General features: G+C 42.2%; 1 protein-coding gene across 2 annotated transcripts in view; it reads right to left on the bottom strand.

Annotated features, from left to right (window-relative positions):
- The window catches only part of LOC135219524 (RING finger protein 141-like), a 185,348-nt gene that overhangs the window by 49,438 nt on the left and 114,075 nt on the right, over positions 1-21,835 (bottom strand). The window contains exon 5 of one of the 2 annotated variants that reach the window (XM_064256356.1): positions 9,349-9,655. In XM_064256356.1, the coding sequence (XP_064112426.1) occupies positions 9,349-9,655 (307 nt within the window). The remainder of the gene's footprint in view (positions 1-9,348; positions 9,656-21,835) is intronic. The other variant, XM_064256357.1, reaches the window with a different exon arrangement.

The raw sequence follows: 21,835 nt of genomic DNA, 5'->3' as shown, positions 1-21,835 counted from the left end.
GGCGTCACAAAACCGAAGGTCAGAGGCGAAAATCAAATGCGGTTTGGAGATGTCCCAAGTCACCTTATTAAGTGGTATGAATATCAAAGTCCTGTCCTTAAAAAATGGCATTAGCCGGCCGGCCCCCTTAAGACTGCAGGTTTGTTAGCTAAGAAAAATACAAATTAATTTAAATTTATCATCTGTTCATATGCGGAAATGTTCATATGCAGAACAAACCTATGCAGTGCAAGCAGGAGCAACTTTGCAGGTTCGGAGATCGAGGAGGTTGGCGCAACTGCCTGTTGAGATTGGGATTACGTAAAACACGAACCAGCACTTCGACGATAGGCTGTTATTATTTTCTCGCCCCGCCCACCTTTTTAGATGCTCTTCGGAGGGAAACTATCCTCTCCATTACATTGTAACGTCACACTGATGAGGAACACCGTTCAAGTGTTCGAAAGTCTTTGTTTTATATTTTTACATAGAAATATATTTTTATATATAATTGTGGATATTTTTTAAACAATTTGTTAACACGGAATTGTGAATTTCTTAACAAACCTGGGTCTTAACATTAGGATAGCCTCACTCTTGGTGGGAGGTAAGAGAATCCTAAACTGACTGGGGATTCGACACACAGTCATACTTCCTGAATACGTAACAGAATTCAAAGGAAAGAGACCTAAGCCTCTGATCTGTTAGATATATGGATATTCAATGGTCAGACTACAGGGCTTTGTCTAATACAGCAATTCATTGGATTAGATGAAGTTAAGGGTGCCGGCTGGCTAATACCATTTCTTATGGACAGGACTTTGACAATCATACCACTTAATAAGGCGACTTGGGACATCTCCAAACCGCAAATGATTTTTGCCTCTGACCGTCAAATCTGTGATGCCAGTGTGATTTATCCTGAAAATAACAATTTTTCAAATTCATCTCCTCCCTTGATACTTAATATTATGATCTGGGATTACTACCATGTAAAACGTAGTTCTAGATACGAAAAAATCAGGTTACGAAGGCACTACTGTATCTACTTTGTTCTAGCATACGATAGATCCATCTTCTTTCGGCCCATAGGTATAGAAGAAAGAGAAAAAGGTGGGAGGAAAAGAGACCAGCCATCTCAATCATTCTCACTTTCATACCATCATCTTAGACATGATAAAACCTGTTCTGCTCGGGCCACTGGATGAGCTACACAACTTGTTGGACAGCACCAACGAACCCAAGGAAAAAGTCCCCTATTGTCATGTGCTCTTGCATGCACAATATTGGCAGAAGAAACTGATGGTCATGATTAAGCATGCCAAAACACTTCAGAAGGCCAAAATGAAATACATAGTATTCTTGGACACTTCTTTCTTGATCCAGCCTATGCTAACAAAAAGTTTGACATCCCAGTCTGAGATTAGGTGGTTTCAGTTCTCTGAGAGAATAAGAGTGTTCAAAACTTTTGAGCAGCATAGAGATCTTCCAAGATGAAGATAGGTCTATGTCCTTCAAATGAAGAACCAATCCCAAAGTAGCCCTGCAGCCCCTAATAATAGAAAAAGAAAGGTGTTCTTCTTAGAGGAGCATAAGAAAATCAGCTATCTGCTGAATAGAGGTTCCGAATGGAGAGATACTCCGTCGACAAAACCAACTTCAGTAGATGGGCCATTTTCCCTAGTACACAGCTGAAGAAGATCTTCTAAGGTAAGCAGGCATCTGTGTCACTGCTCTGCAAGAAAAGCCTTCCACTCACAGGAGATACTGAATAGTCTCCAGCCGTGAAGAGATAGGGATCCTACTGAATGGCGTATCACTCTACATGCTGCTGACAGAGGTGACTGTGTCAAAGGGGTATTTCTCTGGCTGCTAAGAGCAAATATAGAAGATCAGGGAACCAATCTGGTTGTGGCTATAAAGGAGCTACGTGCAAGGGTCATCTTGAGACTATGGGAAATTATTACTCTGTTCAGGACATGAAGGATCATGCAAAAGAGGGGCAAGGTGTAGACATCCAGGTTGTTCCAAGGATGTTGAAGGGTGTCCTCTGCCATGGCAGAGATCTGGAACTACTGAACAATAGACCTCTAATTTCCTGTTGAACCTCGTTGTGAAGAGGTCCATCATTGGCTTCCCCATAGATGAAAAAGCCCGTCTGCTATTTCCTGATGCAGAGACCACTCCTTCCCTAGAACCTGTCCCTGAAGACTTAGCTTGTCGGCTACTACATTCCTCTTGCCTGAAATGTACTTAGCCATGAGGTCCACTGAATTGTTGATAGCCCACTGGTGTAACTAGATTGTTATCAAATGGAGTTGACATGACACTAGCCCCTCCCCACTTGTTTCACATAAGCTACCAAAGTAGTGTTGTCAGACATTAGAACAACACAGTGCCCCATCACCCTTCCTTGAATCTCCTGAAGAGCTAGGAAGGCTGCTTTCAATTCTAGCTTGTTGATGTGAAGCTTCCTGTCCTGATGATGTCACACAACTGAAGTCTCCTAGGAAATCTCCACACAACTGAAGTCAGGAAATCTTCTAGATGTGCTCCCCAACCTTCGGAAGAAGTGTTCGAGAAGAGGAGGAGTTCCAAAGAAGGTGAACGAAGGGGCACTCCCACTGTAAGATTTTTGTCGTTCAACCACTACAGAGGGTCGCTTCTACTTTCATCCCTTGCTGGAGACCAGAATTCCTGCCATCTCCATTGCAGGGAATGTAGATGAAAAGAGCTGTGAGGAACCAGCTTCTCTAGTGATGTCAAAAGTCCTAGGATCACTTGCCATTGCCGAGCTGATTGGTTCAGTTCGGATGGGAAGAAGCCAGCCCCTGTCCTGATTTTCTCTGTCCTCTGGTCTGATGGAAACTCTTGATGAGGCAGTGTCTATGATCATTCCTAGGTAAACGATTCTTTGATTGGGTTGCAGATTGGAGTTTTCCAAATTTATCAAGATGTCTAGGCTGTGACAAAATTAGAGAGAGCCCCTGTCTCAAATTATCTTTCTTGAGAATTCATTACAACCAGCCAGTGGTCGAGGTCTTAGGAGGTGAATTCCTTGAGCATGGGTCCATGTTGACACCAGGCTGAATACTCTCGTGAAAACCTGGGGAGCTGTTGACAGGCCAAAGCAAAGTTCTTTGAACTGGAACACCATTTTTCTGAGACTGAAGCGAAAGAACTTCCGGAAGGAGGAACGAATAGGGATCTGAAAGTCAGCGTTCTTCAAATCTATATAGTCGTTGTTTCTGATGGCTGCTACGACTGTTCGGGGAGTTTCCATTGTAAACCTTGTCTTTCTGATAAAGAGATTCATGTTGATAGATCTTATTGGCCTCCAATTATCAATTTCTTTATGGACTAAGAAGACATGGCTGTAGAACCCTGGGGAAGTATGCTTTACTTGCTCTACAGCTCCCTTCTCCACCATCTTCCTCACTTCTTCTCGGAGAGCTAGGTGTTTGGGAGAGTCCTGGGTGTAAGTTAGGTGAGGGAGAGGATGATCAGAGAGAGGAAGAGTGAAGTCGAAAGGGAGTTAGATATCCTACCCAATAAACATCTACCATCGACAGCTCCACTTCATAACTGCCATGTAGCTCAATAGCTTGCCAGGTATTTCCCCACTAATGTGCTCAGTGTGGTGAGGAGTGCCCACTCTACTGCCTGCCTCCCCTAGCCCTGCCCCTATTTCCCCTTCCTGGTCTGGAAGAGTGAGACTGAAAGGGGAATTATTGCAAAGGCTATTTCAGTGATGAAGCAGGTTGAGAAGTCTTGATAGTAAAAGGCTGTCTTGTGGGCTTCTTAGGAGGAGGTTGTGTATTCTGCCTTGGAAAAGTTGGATGAGAAGATGCTGCTGACATACAGCCTGTTGCATGAGACGATCATTACTGTCAGTGTGCTTCTGTCGACAGCCGCATCTAATTGATTCCTTGGAAAAAGCAGCTGGAAGTCAAGAATGCCATTCTTCATGGATAAAAAGGAATCAGCATCAACAGACCGAGGCACTTTGGAGAGGGCTGTGTCTCTTCTCATCAACAGGATATTAGCCCACAAATTACCACACAGATGGGTAAGGTAGGAAATAGCCCTAGAACCATATTGCAATAATCTGAAGTAAGCTGAACTATTGACTATATTTCTTGATGAAGGGGGAAGAAGAAATCTTGGCCACCACTGAAGGCCATAAATACAGCCAAGAAAGTCTGAAGGGCAGAAGAGGCAGTTGACTCCAAAGAAGCAGCTTCTTGAAACAAAAATGAAGGGCATGACTGGAACAAGACAATTCAAAAGATGTCTTTGAATAATTTTTCGGTCCCAGCAAGACTTCTATCCCTGTCGGTGCAATCGTAAAAGAAGTCATAGTTTTCTTAGAAAGATTATTGAACTCAGAAATGAGATCAAAGAGAGAAACTCCTGATTTCCCAAAACCTCTGCTTCCTGGAATTGAGGATTCCTGTCTGGCCCCTACAAAGTATCCACATGGTTAATAACTGGAGCATGGGAGCTTGAAGTTCTGGTGTAGAAGGATGAGAAAGGTCTCTAACACTAGTTCTACCCACAGAAGATCCCTTCTCATATTATGGGCATGCATCATCCTGAAGCCCACGCCCATGTATGATCTCATGCATAGCTGTCACTATCCACACATCCATGTACGAGAGAATCATGCAATGAATTAAGATTCCTTCTGGATGACCGTAAACTGGAACGAAGACATCTGGAAGGCTTGGACTTGACAGGACTTCTAGGAGGTTGAGATGAGGTAATGTCTCTGGCTATCGAACAAGAAGACGAACAATGAGAAATCGGAGGATGAACACGTACATGTGAAGGAGAAACACGGCTGTGGTCTGAAGGCAAAGAAGAAATGATCTTCTGTTTCTTGGAGAAAGGAGCTGTAATAAAGTCCTCAATCCTCCAATGTCTGATGTGGGAACGAACACTGGAGGAAGATGACAAAGATGACGATGAAGACAGAAGATCTAAGCCGACTCCTCCTAAGAAAACGGCCATAGTATTCCTCTCTGAGGGCAGAGTCGACAGTGTCAAACACACCCTGAACATGAGAATGAGACGACATAGTCTCAGATGACATCATAGTAGAACTAGGCTGTGACAACACAGGAGCCGATGAACTCTGTAAGTGACCTGTTGGAGCAACTGTAGGCTAAATGGAAGGTGACCCAGGGTGACTCACTGAGAGAACCAATGGCATCACGCATGATGGCATAGCATGAGATTCAGTTGAGTGGAGTCCAGGAGGATTGGGAACTGTTATGGTGGCTGACATCAGGATGCATGAGGACATGAAATGGGAATGTAGGCCATCTAAGGTTGGTACCCCTGATAGGCTTAACAGTGCCCAAACAACCAACATCTGCGCATCTAAGCCTGGAACAGGGAAAAAAGATGGCTCTACCTCCCCCCTTCTTGGGAGGAAAATCCCCTTCCCCCCCAAATAAAGACGAGAGAGCATAAAGCATAATATCTAGAGAACCTCCTTCAAAAACTTCCACAGATGAATCAAAGGCAAAGAAGAAATGATCTTCTGTTTCTTGGAGAAAGGAGCTGTAATAAAGTCCTCAATCCTCCAATGTCTGATGTGGGAACGAACACTGGAGGAAGATGACAAAGATGATGATGAAGACAGAAGATCTAAGCCGACTCCTCCTAAGAAAACGGCCATAGTATTCCTCTCTGAGGGCAGAGTCGACAGTGTCAAACACACCCTGAACATGAGAAGGAGACGACATAGTCTCAGATGACATCATAGTAGAACTAGGCTGTGACAACACAGGAGCCGATGAACTCTGTAAGTGACCTGTTGGAGCAACTGTAGGCTAAATGGAAGGTGACCCAGGGTGACTCACTGAGAGAACCAATGGCATCACGCATGATGGCATAGCATGAGATTCAGTTGAGTGGAGTCCAGGAGGATTGGGAACTGTTATGGTGGCTGACATCAGGATGCATGAGGACATGAAATGGGAATGTAGGCCATCTAAGGTTGGTACCCCTGATAGGCTTAACAGTGCCCAAACAACCAACATCTGCGCATCTAAGCCTGGAACAGGGAAAAAAGATGGCTCTACCTCCCCCCTTCTTGGGAGGAAAATCCCCTTCCCCCCCAAATAAAGACGAGAGAGCATAAAGCATAATATCTAGAGAACCTCCTTCAAAAACTTCCACAGATGAATCAAAGGAAGAATAGGAAAGAAAAGCAAGGGTAGAAGCAGAACAATGAGGAATCTGAGAAATATCCATCAAAGATGGAGAAAATCATTCCCAAGATGGCGGCTCCGATTTTCTCTGGTGCTGCTGCTTCTTGGCAAATCTCTTTCATTGCTCAGGAGGCCAAGAACAACAATCAGGTCAAACATTCATTCTGCACCTACTACAAGTTGAATGGGGTCAGTCTCAAATGATGCTAGAAAATGTGAGCAGGGGTAGATGCCCACACCAGCACATGTTCTCTGAGGCTTACAGGAGCTTTTAGTTGGGTTTTGGGATTGCATGGTAAAATCCAAGACACATGTATACCAAATAAGCCAAAACCAAATAACAACCGGCTTGGAGAGGGAGGAAGAAAGTATTGACCTCTTTTGAAGTTGTAAGAAGAAAAACTGATTAGTCACAAGGTTGAGATAGGGTCACTGCTTGCTTCTTATATTGCCTTTTTGACAGATGCTACATGCCACCAATTCCTTGCATAAACAATTCTTATTGATATTTACCGGTCTCCAGCTGGTGCCAGAAGATTTATTCTGATATTTACCCTTTAACGCTGAAGGGGTATAATAAAAATCGTCTCCCGTATGCCGGGGGGGTCTCGGAGTGAGCCGAAGCGGAAAAAATATTTTTTTCAAAAAATCACAGCACGCTTAGTTTTCAAGATTAAGAGTTCATTTTTGGCTCCTTTTTCTTGTCATTGCCTAAAGTTTACTATGCAACCATCAGAAATGAAAAAAATATCATTATCATATATAAATAATGCGATATATGATAGCACGAAAACAAAATTTCATATATAATTGTATTCAAATCACGCTGCGAGCTAAACGTTTAAAGCTAACAAGTTCATTTTTTTCGTTGTATTGTACACTAAATTGCGATCATTTTGGTATATAACACATTGTAAAATGATCAAAGCAATACAGATAATATTATCACAAAATGATGCATGAATTCGTAACGCGCGGACATAAAATTTTTTTTTTTTTCAAAAATTCACCATAAATTGAAATATTGTTCTAGAGACTTCCAATGTTTCAAAATTAAGATAAATGATTGAATATTACTATACTGTAAAAGTTTTAGCTTACAATTGCAGTTTTTTACCATTTCGGACGAGTTAAAGTTGACCGAATGTCGAAATTTTTAAAAATTATTTTTATATTCAAATATTTCAAAAATGAGAACAGCTACAACCTTCAATTATTTTTTGTTCTATTCTACATGAAATTGTGCACATTTTCATATATAAAACTCTATGAAATGCCTAATATGAAACGGAGCAAATATTACGAGAATGCGACGTACGCATTTCGGAGATTTGCAGCAGAGAATCCGCGCGCGGAGGGAAGGAAAGTCTTTTTTAAAAATTCACCATAAATCTAAATATTGTGCTAGAGACTTCGAATTTGTTTCAAAATGAAGATAAATGACTGAATATTACTAGACTGTAAGAGTTGTAGCTTACAATTGCGTTTTCGACCATTTTGGTAGAGTCAAAGTTGACCGAACGTGGTTTTTTTCTTTTTATAGTGATTTATATGCAAATATTTCAAAAATGAGAAAAGCTACAAGCTTCAATTATTTTTAGTTGTATTCTACATGAAATTGCACACATTTTCATACATAAAACTTTATGTAACGGCTAATTTAAAATAACGCAAACATTACGACAATCGGACAAAAAATTTCTGATTTTTTTCGGAAGAGTTACCGCGCCGACGTAAGGAAAATTTTTTTTTTTCATAAATTCACCATAAATCGAAATATTGAGCTAGAGACTTTCAATTTGTTGCAAAATAAAGGTAAATGACTGAATATTACTAGACTGTAAGAGTTTTAGCTTAAAATTCCGTTTTTCGACCATTTCGATCGAGTCAAATTTGACCGTAGGTTGAAATTTTGGCACTTATTGTTATTTATATGAAAATATTTCAAAACTGATAAAAGCTACAACCATGGATTGTTTTTGGTTGTATTCTACATGAAATTGCGCACATTTCCATATATAAAATTTTATGTAATGGCTAATTTAAAATAGTGCAAATATTACGACAATCAGACAAAAAAATTTATGATTTTTTTGGAAGTTACTGCGCCAACGTAAGAAAAATTTTTTTTCATAAATTCACTATAAATCAAAATATTGTGCTAGAAACTTCCAATTTTTTGCAAAATAAAGGTAAATGATTGAATATTACTAGAATACTGTATAGGAGTTTTGGCTTACAATTGCGTTTTTCGACCATTTCGGTAGAGTCAAAGTTGACCGAAGGTTGAAATTTTGGCACTTATCGTTATTTATATAAAAATATTTCAAAACTAATGAAAGCTACAACCACGAGTTGTTTTGAGTTGTATTCTACATGAAATTGCACACATTTTCATATATAATACTCCATGTAACGGCTAATATAAAATGGTGCAAAAATTATGTCAAAGTGATGAAATAATTTCTGAGATGTGTCGCTGATGTTTTTTAGTGCGAGAAGAAAGAAATTCACGCTTCTGCGCCTGGGTAACGATTGTAAACAAAACAACACCTTGATCCGTGAGCTCCCATCATCCCCCAAGGCGCGTGATTCAAAAGTTTTTGCCTGGTAGGCCTATAAGTATTTTTCCGCAAATTTTTAAACAAACTTTTTATATCAGCGTATCATACGTCCAATTGGCACCCAACAGACAATTTATATCGACGTATAATACGTCCAATTGGCGTTTAAGGATTAAGACCCAGGTTTGTTCTGCATATGAACAATAAGAATGATGATCTGTCATGATAATAGTGTTCCCATATTTATGTATCGTTAAAAGAACTTGGTAAGGATCTAATAAGTTAACCAAAATTCATCATGAGCAGAAGTTCTGAGAATCATGAGAAGATAAAACAATAGCACAATGGAAAAGTAGACAGAAAAAGGAATGAAATTGCATCTAAATTTTGTGATTATAAAAATATAATTATTTGTGTGTGAAATGTCTGAGTGAAATTCAAAAAGACTAAAGTACAATTAGTGACCAGTACATCACATAACCTAATGACTTTTGTGAATATTCAAAGCTGTTAATTGGGACTATACTGGTAAGCAGTGTCAAAGCAACCATCAAAGCACAATGCAAATGCATTCAACTGCTTACATGGAGAGCACAACATTGTTTGAAGTACATTCTTCAGATGGATTAGAATATTCCCACCATTGTTCGATGCAAGGCAGACAGTAAGCATGGGCACACGGAAGAATCACATCAGGCCGACGCTCCAGGCAGATGACACATTCTTCTAAATTGGTCCCACATGTCCCTGTTGCTCCATTGCTCTCCATTCCAGGTCGGCTCAATTGGGTTCTAGCAGTAGTAGACAATTCCTGCATACCTCCCAACACAATGGAAGCAGCCATTGTGGGCGGCACAGGAACATTACTACCAGGAATGGCACCACTTTCATCTGGAAAAAAGGGGAGAAAGTAACAATGCTTAGTTTAAAAATTTTAACTATAAAAAAATACAGCATGTTCATATTCAAAATTACAGCCTGAACCATATTTAAGACAAAGATCCAGACCACCTTTAGTTTCAAACCAGAATTTTAGTAATTCTACAAGATAGCAGATTCCTTACACATCAAGTAAATCAAATTATAAAAATAAATTCTTAAATAATAGAAGAGATTCCTTAATTAAACAGAAATCTATATTATATACTAAAGCAAACAATGTACCTATTTCTGTTAAGATAGTATGAAGTTTTCATAATAAAACTAATATTATAATACTTACCTGAACACCTGCATTAGCCCTGGTCACTGAACAACCCAAGCTACATCCCCACAAATTTTTCCCACAAAGTTGGATTGATTGATTGATTGTGAGTTATCTGGCGTCACAACTACCAGGGTCACCGACGCCGAATACTAAATGTGATCTTTTAACTTTTATAATATATTATACAACATTCAAAATACCTTTATCTTTATGAGAGATATATAAATTTGATTTAAAAAATAAAATAAATTTCTAATAAAAATAAAAATAATATTCCGATAAAAAGAATTGTTATTGATCACATAACAGTAAAACTATTAAAAAGAAAAAAAAATGTACTATATACTAAGACAGCACAGCTGTCAGATATATTTGAGAAGACCAGCTTCTTTGGTAAAAGGGATAATGTTATTAATACATGCGCTTTCTCCCAACAGTTTTGCCATGCTATAATCCCACAAAGTTGGTATTTAACTGTCAGCACTACTAATGCTGCAGGTAAAATTTGTCTACTGAGTTACCTGTGGTATCCTTGGCAATGCTGCTGCAAATACTGGCCACCAGAGGCCTACCTCATCAATTGAGTCATACACTATCAAGTTGAAGAGGGGAGGAGGGTGGGAATCATTCAGGTGTTCAGGTAAGTATTACAATATTAGTTCACTATGGAAACTTCATATTGCAATACACTCCCTGAACACCTGAATTAGTCTGATTAACAAAGCTTAAAAGGAGGTGGAATCAATCTAAATCAGCCCGACCTGACAACAGCACATACGCAGGTAACTCAATATCAACCCACCATATGTAAAAGTATGTCATCTCACCTAGTTTTCCAACTCGGTAGGTGAGGGTGCTTGCAGAGAGAGTACCTCAACGTCAGTCTCGTATCTAAGATCTTGTCTGTCGTAATTGCCTCCCATGTGGTATTCTATACCTCTCATGTATGGAAGGGAAAATGAAACCTCCCATTTGGCTACCTAGCCTCTCATGTTTGGAGGAGAAGTTCAGTGAGCAGGTCCTTCAAGATCTCAGCCATTCACTGACGAAATGACTGTTCCCAAGAGATGAAGATGTTCCAACATGACGATCGGGATCTGCCTAGCTTTCAAGACATATGATAAATACACTTAAAATTAACCCTAACCTACAGAGACTGTAAAGGATCCTAAACCAACACCAGCTACCTGAACCCCTAATGCCCTACTGATATGAGAATAATTATAAAATTGAGTTGGCCTCTAAGATTGCAGACACCAAAAAATTCCTTAGGAAAGCAAAAGAAATAGCCATTCCTTCCCCTAATACTGTCCGCCCTCGGACGTGAAGAAGAACTAGAAAGATCCAAAAAGGATGAAGAATCTTCTGACGCTTGAGTGATAACCTCTCGCAAGAAGAAACTAATAGCATTCTTGGAAATTGGGTGAGATGGACTCTTAGATGAAATATGATATTGTTATGATACAATAAAGTTTTATACATACTTACCTGGCAGATATATACTTAGCTATTGACTCCGTCGCGCTGACAGAATTTCGAATTTCGCGCACATGCTACAGGTAGGTCAGGTGATCCACCGCGCTGCCGCTGGGTGGCAGGAATAGGAACCATTCCCGTTTTCCATCAGATTTTTTCTAAACCATCTGTCTCCTGAGGGGAGGATGGGTGGGCAATTAATTGTATATATCTGCCAGGTAAGTATGTATAAAACTTTATTGTATCATAACAATATCATTTTTATACATTCAACTTACCTGTCAGATATATACTTAGCTGATTCACACCATTGGAGGAGGGTAAAAGACAGCTAGCAACTGATTTAAACAGAAATCACAACATACGTTGTAGGCAATAAATAAATAAAACCTTGGTTCCTACCTGTTTAGACTGAAGACTTCATGGTTAATGCCCAGGAGTCTGCTTAGTCTCAAGAGCCTCAGCGAGATATTGATCTATTGCTAAGAGTTCTTGTAGGTCTGCCAAAGGGGTCTTATCCACTTACTTGGCCGATCCTAGAAGGGCTATGTCAAAGGGTTTCAATCCACTTATATGACAAGAACCTTTTTTCTAAGGAGCACAATACCAATCCCGATCACCTTAACCTAATACCATGTTATTTCTAAGATTGCAAGGAGTCATCCCCGAACCCCTTGCAAACAACCAAAAAACTCAATCACAATTACCTTACACATAACTTTCTTACGAAATATAAAAATGATATTGTTATGATACAATAAAGTTTTATACATACTTACCTGGCAGATATATACTTAGCTATTTGACTCCGTCGTCCGACAGAAATTCGAATTTCGCGCACACGCTACCTGTAGGTCAGGTGATCTACTTACCTGCCGCTGGGTGGCAGGACTAGGAACCATCCCCATGTTCTATCATATTTTTTCTATACCGCCTGTCTCCTGAGGGGAGGTAGGGTGGGTATAATTTTGTATATATCTGCCAGGTAAGTATGTATAAAACTTTATTGTATCATAACAATATCATTTTTATACATTTAACTTACCTGTCAGATATATACTTAGCTGATTCACACCATTGGAGGTGGGAAAGAGACAGCTAAATATAGAATCAAACAGGAATCACAACTATCGTTGTAGGTAATAAATAAATAAAACCTTGGTTCCTACCTGTTTAGACTGAAGACTTCATGAATACAATCCAGGAGTCTAGACAGTCTCAAGAGCCTCAGCGAGATATTGATCTATGGCTAAGAGTTCTTGTGGTTCTGCCAAAGGGGTCTTACCCGCTTACTTGGTAGATCCTGGAAGGACTACGTCAATGGGTGCTTATCCACTTACTTGACAAGACCTTATACAAGGAGCACAACATCGATCCCGACCACCTCAACCTATCCATGTTAGTTCTAAGATTGCAAGAAGTTATCCCTAACCTCTTGCAAACGACCACAAACTCGAACACAAACATCGTACAGTAAAGTACAAAAATAAAAATAAAATTTAAAAAAAAAATGTTTGTACAATCTATTCAGTAAGACGTCTCTTGATTCCCCCCACTGATCCAAGCTCGGACGTCCGTGCGCCAGCAAGCATACTAATCAGCAGAAAAAACCAACAACTCGTCTCACAAGGTAGATCTATGTACTATCAAAATTTTGAACAAATACAAATTTTTTCTATGAATCGTTATGTGCTCCCAGCCCCAGCACTGTATCGGCTGATACAAAAGGACCCAGAGAGAAACACTTTTCATATGTTACTTTAACGTCCTTGAGATAGTGCGATGCAAACACTGAATTACACCTCCAGTAAGTCGCATCCACAATGTCTTTTTAAAGACATGTTCTTCTGAAATGCTAATGAAGTGGCTACCGCTCTAACCTCATGAGCCTCACTCGGAGAGTCCTGAAAGAGTCTTCAGTGCAGTCATTATGAGCATCCGTAATAATGCTCCTCACAAAGAATGCTAATGCATTTTTTGACATGGGTCTACTAGGATCCCTAACTGCGCACCACAGGCTTTGTTTACATCCGTTTAGTTCATTCTTCTTCTTTAAATAGAACTTCAAAGCTCTAACCGGACATAAAGATCTTTCTAATTCCTCTCCTACTAGATTTGAAAGTCCTTTAACTTCAAAACTCTTTGGCCAGGGTTTAGAGGGGTTCTCGTTCTTAGCCAGAAACAGAGTCTGGAAAGAACAAATTGCCGCATCACTCTTAAATCCTACTCGAGAATCTAGAGCGTGTATTTCACTAATTCTCTTCGCAGTCGCTAACGACAACAAGAAAATACATTTTCTCGTTAGATCTCTAAACGACGCGTTGAGAGGAGGTTCAAATCTACTAGATGATAGAAATCTCAAAACTACATCTAGGTTCCAGTTCGGAGTGCGAGGAGAGGTTTTTGAGGTTTCAAAAGATCTAATAAGATCGTGGAGGTCTTTATCTTCTGCAATTCTCAAACCTCTGTTTTGAAATACGGCCGAAAGCATACTTCGATAACCTTAATGGTAGAAACTGATAATTTTGATTCTTCCCTAAGGAAAATCAAGAAATCAGCTATGTTGGTCACAGAGGTATCGGAAGAGGACAGTTTATTCTTCTTACACCATCTTCTAAATACATCCCATTTTGATTGGTAGACCCGAATAGTTGAAGATCTCCGGGCCCTAGCAATTGCTTTTGAAGCTTTGCTTGAAAAGCCTCTCGCTCTGACAAGTCTTTCGATAGTCGAAAGGCAGTCAGAGCGAGAGCGGGGAGGTTTTGATGGTACCTCTCGAAATGGGGTGTTTGAGAAGATCTCTCCTGTGTGGAAGAGATCTTGGGAAGTCCACTGTCCATTCCTGTACCTCTGTGAACCAATCTTGAGACGGCCAAAAGGGAGCGATGAGTGTTAGTCTCGTCCCTCTTGATGCCGCAAACTTTCTTAACACCACTCCTAACATTTTGAAGGGGGGAATGCGTAGGCATCTAGGCCTGACCAGTTCCAGTAGCATGGCGTCCACCGCTATCGCTCTCGGGTCTTCCACTAAGGAGCAAAAGTTCTCTATCCTTCTGGATAGGTAGGTGGCGAATAGGTCTATATGTGGACTGCCCCACAGGGACCACAGAGCTTGACACACCTGAATGTGAAGGGTCCATTCTGTGGGGAGAACTTGGTTTAACCTGCTTAGCCTGTCTGCTCTGATGTTCTTCTCTCCTTTCACGAATCTTGTGAGAAGAGTCACTTTCTTTCTTTGCCCAATACAACAGCTCTTTTGTTATATGGAACAGAGAAAGAGAGTGAGTTCCCCCTTGTTTCTTGATATAGGCCAACGCTGTGGTGTGTCCGAGTTGACCTGTACCACTTGACCTAACACCTGTGTCTCGAAGGCTTTTAGAGCTAGAAGAACGGCATAAAGTTCTTTGGAGTTTATATGCCAGTCTAGCTGATCCTTCCTCCATTGGCCTGATATTTCTTTTGTCCCTAGAGTCGCTCCCATCCCCATTCTCTGAAGCGTCTGAGAACAAGATTAGGTTTGGGTTCCGAACTTCTAGAGACAAGCCCTCGTTCTTTTCTAAGGGAAAAATCCACCACTTCAGATGATTCTTTACTTCCAGAGGAATACTGAAAGTGTCCGAAAGCTGTCCGTTCTTCCAACTCCAAATTCTTCTTAAGAAGAATTGAAGAGGGCGAAGGTGGAGTCTTCTAGCGAAATGAACTGTTCTAGTGAGGAAAGGGTTCCCAGAAGACTTAACCACTCCCTCACCGAACTCCGTTCTTTCTCTAGGAAGCTCGAGATTTTTTGTAATCCCCGAGCAATCCTTCCTGGGACGGAAAAGCCCGAAAACCCCGAGAATCCATCCGAATCCCCAAATAGACTAAGTTCTGACTGGGATCATCTGCGATTTCTCGAGGTTCACGAGTAATCCTAACGTCTTTGCTAGGTTCAAAGTAGACTGTAGGTCCTCCAAACACCGTTTCTCTGACTTGGCCCGGATTAGCCAATCGTCGAGATACATTGAGATGCGTATCCCTTCTAAATGAAGCCATTTGGCCACGTTCCGCATTAGATACGTAAATACCTGAGGGGCGGTCGATAGGCCGAAGCACAAGGCCCTGAATTGGAAGATTTGTCCTTGAACAACAAATCTTAGATATTTTCTTGACGATGGGTGAATTGGAACATGAAAGTAAGCATCCTGAAGGTCCAGGGATACCATCCAATCTCCATGACGTAGGGAAGACAGAACTGAAGCTGAAGTCTCCATGGAGAACTTCTTTTTCTCCACGTACCTGTTCAGGACGCTTACATCTAGGACGGGTCTCCATCCCCCCGAAGCCTTTGGAACCAAGAAAAGGCGGTTGTAAAACCCCGGGGAGAAAGGATCTTGCACTAGCTCTATAGCATTCTTGTCCCTCATCGACACCACCGTCTGAAGGAGAGTCTCGTTCAGTCCAGGGTCCTTGTAACTCGTCAACAAATCCTTTGGAGATGTTGCCAAAGGAGGTCTGTCTACGAAGGGAATGATGTACCCCTTCTGTAGGACAGACAGAGTCCAGGGATCTGCTTCTCTTACGGACCAGGCATCCAGAAAGTATTGAAGTCTGGCCCCTACCTGTGCTTGGAGGACATGGCTGCTATTTGCTCTTTTTAAAAGAGCGGAAGGAAGACCTCCCTCGCTTGTCGAAGGGTCTTCTCTCCGAAGTTGATCGAGTTGAAGGGGCTCCACGGAAAGGGCACCACTGGAGTCCGAGCCACCTTCTTCTGAGTCTTAACTGCAGGTCTACTTTTCTTTGTAGATTGTACAAGAAGGTCCTGCGTAGCCTTTTCCGACAAGGATCTCGCAACATCCTTCACTAAAGATGAAGGAAACAGATGTTCTGACCGAGGTCCGAATAATAAAGCGGACCTCTGAGAAGGAGAAACTCCTTTCGTTAGGAAGGAACTGTAAATAGATCTTTTCTTCAACATCCCAGATCCAAAAAGAGCCGCCAACTCAGAACCATCTTGCACAGCCTTATCCATGCAAGATAGGACACTGTGCAAAGTTTCTGGATCTAGAAAATCTGGCTCACTCGTCTTCTTAGCCAGCACCCCAAGAGACCAATCCAAGAAGTTGAATACCTCTAAGACGTGAAAAATTCCCTTAAGGTGCTGATCTAAACTCCGCCATACTCCAGGACGCCTTTGCTGAATTGAGAGACTGTCTTCTCACAGACTCTACAAGACTCGAGAAATCTGAATCTGCCGACGAAGGAGCATCAAATCCCAATCGCCTCTTCTGTCTTATACCAAATGCCTCTTTTCCCCGTCAGTTTGGAGGGAGGAGAGCAATAAACCATTCTCAAAGTTTCCTTTTTTGATAAAAGCCACGAATCTAAAGACTGGAGGGCTTTCTTCATTGAGATCGCCGGTTTCATCTTTAAGAAGCCGAGGATTTCGGGGTTTTTGTGCTCGAAAACAGAGATCTCGGCGAAGGAGGAGCTGCAGGACTAAGAGAATCCCGCAAACTCCTCTAGAAGTAACGAGGCTAAAACTTTATAATTGGAAAGTCCCTCGTTAGTTGAAACTTCTTCCTCAGAAATCTCTTCCAGTTCCAGGTTAGAAGGAGATCGCTCTTTCCTAGACCGATTCTCTATCAGGAGAAGCCGCTCCCGTGGGAGGCGTCCTGCTTCTTGCTGGCGTCAACCGCTTAGGAGCGTCCTCGGGCTTGCCTGACGACTCTCTCCTGAGAGGCGTCCTGCTTCTTGTTGACGTCTCGCGCCTCGAAGCGTCCTGGCTCTTGCCTCGCGCCTCGCTCCTGGGAGTGTCATGCTTCTGGCTGGCGTCAACCGCTTTGGAGCGTCCTGACGCTTGCCTGACGACTCTCTCCTGAGAGGTGTCCTGCTTTTTGTTGACGTCTCGCCGCCTCGTAGCATCCTGGCTCTTGCCTGGATCCTCGTTCCTGGGAGGCGTCCTGCTTCTGGATGGCATGACGCGCCTATCTTGACGCTCGCGCCTGGCTGACGTTTCACGTCTCGCAAACTTCGACGCTCTTGTCTGGCGTCTCGTGCCTGCGTTTGACAGGAGAACGGATCCTGCTCGGCCTATGCAAGGCTGGATGAATCCGATTCCAAATCAGAGGAAGACAAAATACTATGGCGAGTCTGAACCCTCGATAGCCTAGACTTCTTAATAGGCAGGAAATCGTCTTTCCCTCTGGAGGGTCTTTATACAGAACTCCCACAAGAGAAGTGATGGAATCCTGGCATAGTGCGAAGGATTCTTTTAGTCTCTTCATTATTGTCTACCCTCGGTTGTTTAATTACTGGATGGTCCTCCTCTTGAAAACGCTCAGGACTAGAAGTAATCCTGGGTTCATCCAAACGTCTCTTAAGGGGGCGAGAAAGATCCGCCGATCTCCACCCTCTTTTAGGTGAGGAATTCTCCGAGGAGGAGAAACACTCACGCAGAACGCTTTTTCTGTAACGTTCTTTGGCATTCTGTGGCGATACAGAAAATGCCGAAGGGACGTCTGACTGTTGGGGATCCTCCACAACCTCCTTACGGCTTTCGACATTCCTTCTCCTCTGGGCTTGGGAGCTTGAAAGAGGTCTAGGCCTGGGAGCGTTGTGAAGACAATCAGACGCCCCCTCCACTGCACTGGGGACACTTATATCACTATCCACAGCACTATAATTACTCGCTTACCTTCATAGGCCGCCATTTTGTTTCCATTTTCCGAAGACGCGGCTTTAAGATTCGCTATCTCAGATGCGAATCTGTGTGTTCTAATAAAGGAGCAGGTACATTAGATGGGGCATTAAAAGGAGAAGAGGGTATATTATTACTAATAACCCCGCTAGAACTAGATAAAGGTTTGGAAGAAGACCTCCTCACCCTGTTTCTTTCTAACTTCTTCACGTATGAGGTTAGAGATTTCCATTCTTCCTCACTCAAATCCTTGCATTCATTACAAGTATTACCAAAAGAACATTCATACATCCTGCATTTCCTGCAAATAGTATGAGGATCAATTGATGCCTTCGGCATCCTAACTTTACAACCCGCATTCACACACATTCTCACCACATTTCCAGAATCAGACATCATGTTGAACAATCCAAATCAAATTCCAAAAACGGTCCACAATCGCGTATGCCAGTACAATCAATGCAAATACGTCACCGAGAAGTCCAAACGAAGATCAATTGCGATGCAAAATACGAATCCAGCCGGAGATACCCACAACGATGTTGGCCCAAGGTTATGGCCGGGACAGAAAAAAAAAAAAAATAATGATTTAGAACATGGGGATGGTTCCTAGTCCTGCCACCCAGCGGCAGGTAAGTAGATCACCTGACCTACAGGTAGCGTGTGCGCGAAATTCGAATTTCTGTCGGACGACGGAGTCAAATAGCTAAGTATATATCTGCCAGGTAAGTTAAATGTATAAAACAAATATTTATTTTGTACAACCCCGCTTTTAAGACCTATTCACAGCCTCTTACTGGCAAAAGCAACGGCCGCCTGTGCGACATCAAGCACTCCTGCCAGCAGAAAACCTTGATACTGTCTCAAAAGGGAGGTTCATGTACGTATTTAGACAAACTCTTTAGTACAACTCTGCTTATAAGGCACATTTCCAGTTCCTTACTGACAAGGACAACGGCCGCCCGTGCGACAACAAGCACCCTTACCAGCAGTAAACCAAAAACCTGTCTCAAAAAAGGGGAGGTTTACGTACGATAAAAGACACAGTCTCTAGTACAGCCCATCCTGTAAGATAAACTCACAGTTCCTTACTTATCAAAGGCAATGGCCGCCTGTGCGACATCCAGCCGTTATGTAAGTAGAAACTTAGACCCTATCTCAAAGGTAAGGTTTTAGCACAATTAATTTTAATATTTAAGTTAAGGATCGGTATGCGTCCCAAGTCCCAGCACTGTATCCGCAGACACAAAAGGACCCAGAGAGAAGCACTTCTCATAGGTAATTCTAACATCTTTAAGATAGTGCGATGCGAATACCGAGTTGCATCTCCAATAGGTCGCATTTATAATGTCCTTCATGGACATGTTCTTCTGGAAAGATAACGATGTGGCCACAGCTCTTACCTCATGAGCCTTTACTCGTAGAGTCCTAAAGGAATCATCTGCACATTTGCTGTGAGCTTCCGTAATCACACTTCTGACAAAATATGCCAACGCATTTTTGGACATCGGTCTCTTCGTATCACGAACTGCGCACCACAAACTTTGTTTACATCCCCCTAACTCTTCTTTCTTTTTAAGATAGAACTTAAGAGCTCTAACTGGGCATAACGTTCTTTCAATTTCCTCTCCCACCAATGTTGAAAGACTTTTCACCTCAAAACTCCTTGGCCAGGGTTTAGAAGGGTTTTCGTTCTTAGCCAGAAATAGAGTTTGGAAAGAACAGATGGCTGCGTCTTTCTTAAAACCCACCCGAGAATCTAGGGCGTGGATTTCACTCGTTCTTATAGCCGTAGCTAAGGCTAGGAGGAAAATGTACTTTCTCGTCCAGTCTCTGAACGAGGCACGGTCGGGAGGTTCAAATTTTTCTGACGAGAGGAATTTGAGTACTATATCTAGATTCCAGCTTGGAGGAACTGCGGATATAGATTTAGAAGTTTCAAACGATCTTATTAGATCGTGTAAATCTTTATTTTCTGCCAAATTTAAACCTCTATTTCTAAACAATGTTGAGAGCATGCTTCGGTATCCTCTTATCGTAGAAACCGAAAGATGGGATTCCTCTCTAAGGAATAACAGAAAATCGGCTATATTGGTCACAGAGGTATCGGAGGAGGACAGTTTATTCTTCCTACACCATCTTCTGAACACATCCCACTTCGATTGATAGACCCGAATAGTTGACGATCTTCGGGCTCTAGCAATTGCTTTCGAAGCTTTGCTTGAAAAGCCTCTCGCTCTGACCAATCTTTCGATAGTCGAAAGGCAGTCAGAGCGAGAGCGGGGAGATTTTGATGGTACCTCTCGAAGTGGGGTTGTTTGAGAAGATCTATCCTGTTTGGAGGAGATCTTGGGTAGTCTACTGTCCATTCCTGTACTTCTGTGAACCAGTCTTGGGATGGCCAAAACGGGGCGATGAGAGTTAGTCTCGTCCCTGTTGATGCTACGAATTTCTTCATTACTACTCCTAGTAACTTGAATGGAGGGAAGGCGTAAGCGTCGAGTCCTGACCACTCCAGTAGCATGGCATCCACTGCTATCGCTCTCGGGTCTTCGACTGAGGAGCAGAAGTTCTCTATCCTTTTTTATAGGAACGTCGCAAATAAATCTATTTGTGGTCTTCCCCACAGGGTCCACAGACTTTGACAAACTTGCTCATGGAGAGTCCACTCCGTGGGGAGAACTTGGTTTGTCCTGCTGAGCCTGTCTGCTCTGACATTCTTTTCCCCTTTCACAAATCTGGTTAGGAGGGTAATGTTCCTCTCCTCCGTCCATGACAACAGATCTCTCGTTATCTCGTAAAGGGAAAACGAGTGCGTCCCCCCGTTTTTTTATATAAGCCAACGCCGTGGTATTGTCTGCGTTGACTTGTATCACCTGATTTTTCACTTCTGATTCGAAGGACCTCAGTGCCAGGAACACTGCATACAGTTCTTTGGCATTTATATGCCAGTCCTTTTGCTCTTTCTCCCATTTGCCCGACACTTCTCTTACTCCTAGAGTCGCTCCCCATCCCGTCTCTGACGCGTCTGAGAACAAGATTTGGTCTGGGTTCCGAACCTCTAGAGACACTCCCTCGTTCTTTTTTAGAGGGTGCAGCCACCACTTCAGGTGTTTCTTCGCTTCTATTGTAATAGGAAAAGTGTCCAACAGTCGCCCCTTTTTCCAAGTCCACGGTCGTTTTAGGAAGAATTGCAGTGGTCGTAGATGAAGTCTTCCTAGGGACACGAATTGTTCTAGGGAGGAAAGAGTCCCTAGAAGGCTTAGCCACTCCCTGGCTGAACTCTTTTCTTTCTTTAGAAAGGACGTGACTTTCTGAATCCCTTGAAGAATTCTTTCTTGGGAAGGAAAAACCCGAAAATCCCGAGAATTCATCTGAATCCCCAAATAGACTAAGTCCTGACTGGGGATCATCTGCGATTTCTCGAGATTCACGAGCAGTCCTAAAGATCTTGTCAAATCAAGTGTTTTCCACAGATCCTCCAAACATTGTTTCTGAGATTTGGCTCTTATCAGCCAATCGTCTAGGTATAATGAGACGTTTATGCCTTCCAGATGTAGCCATCTGGCTACGTTCCGCATCAGGTACGTAAATACCTGCGGAGCTGTGGAGAGGCCGAAGCACAAGGCCCTGAACTGGTAGATCTTTCCTTGTATCATAAACCTGAGATACTTCTTCGACGATGGGTGAATAGGAACGTGAAAATAGGCAT

The sequence above is a fragment of the Macrobrachium nipponense genome, chromosome 1 (assembly GCF_015104395.2).
Source record: "Macrobrachium nipponense isolate FS-2020 chromosome 1, ASM1510439v2, whole genome shotgun sequence".
Taxonomy (NCBI): domain Eukaryota; kingdom Metazoa; phylum Arthropoda; class Malacostraca; order Decapoda; family Palaemonidae; genus Macrobrachium; species Macrobrachium nipponense.
This window is presented reverse-complemented; position numbering and strand designations above follow the sequence as displayed.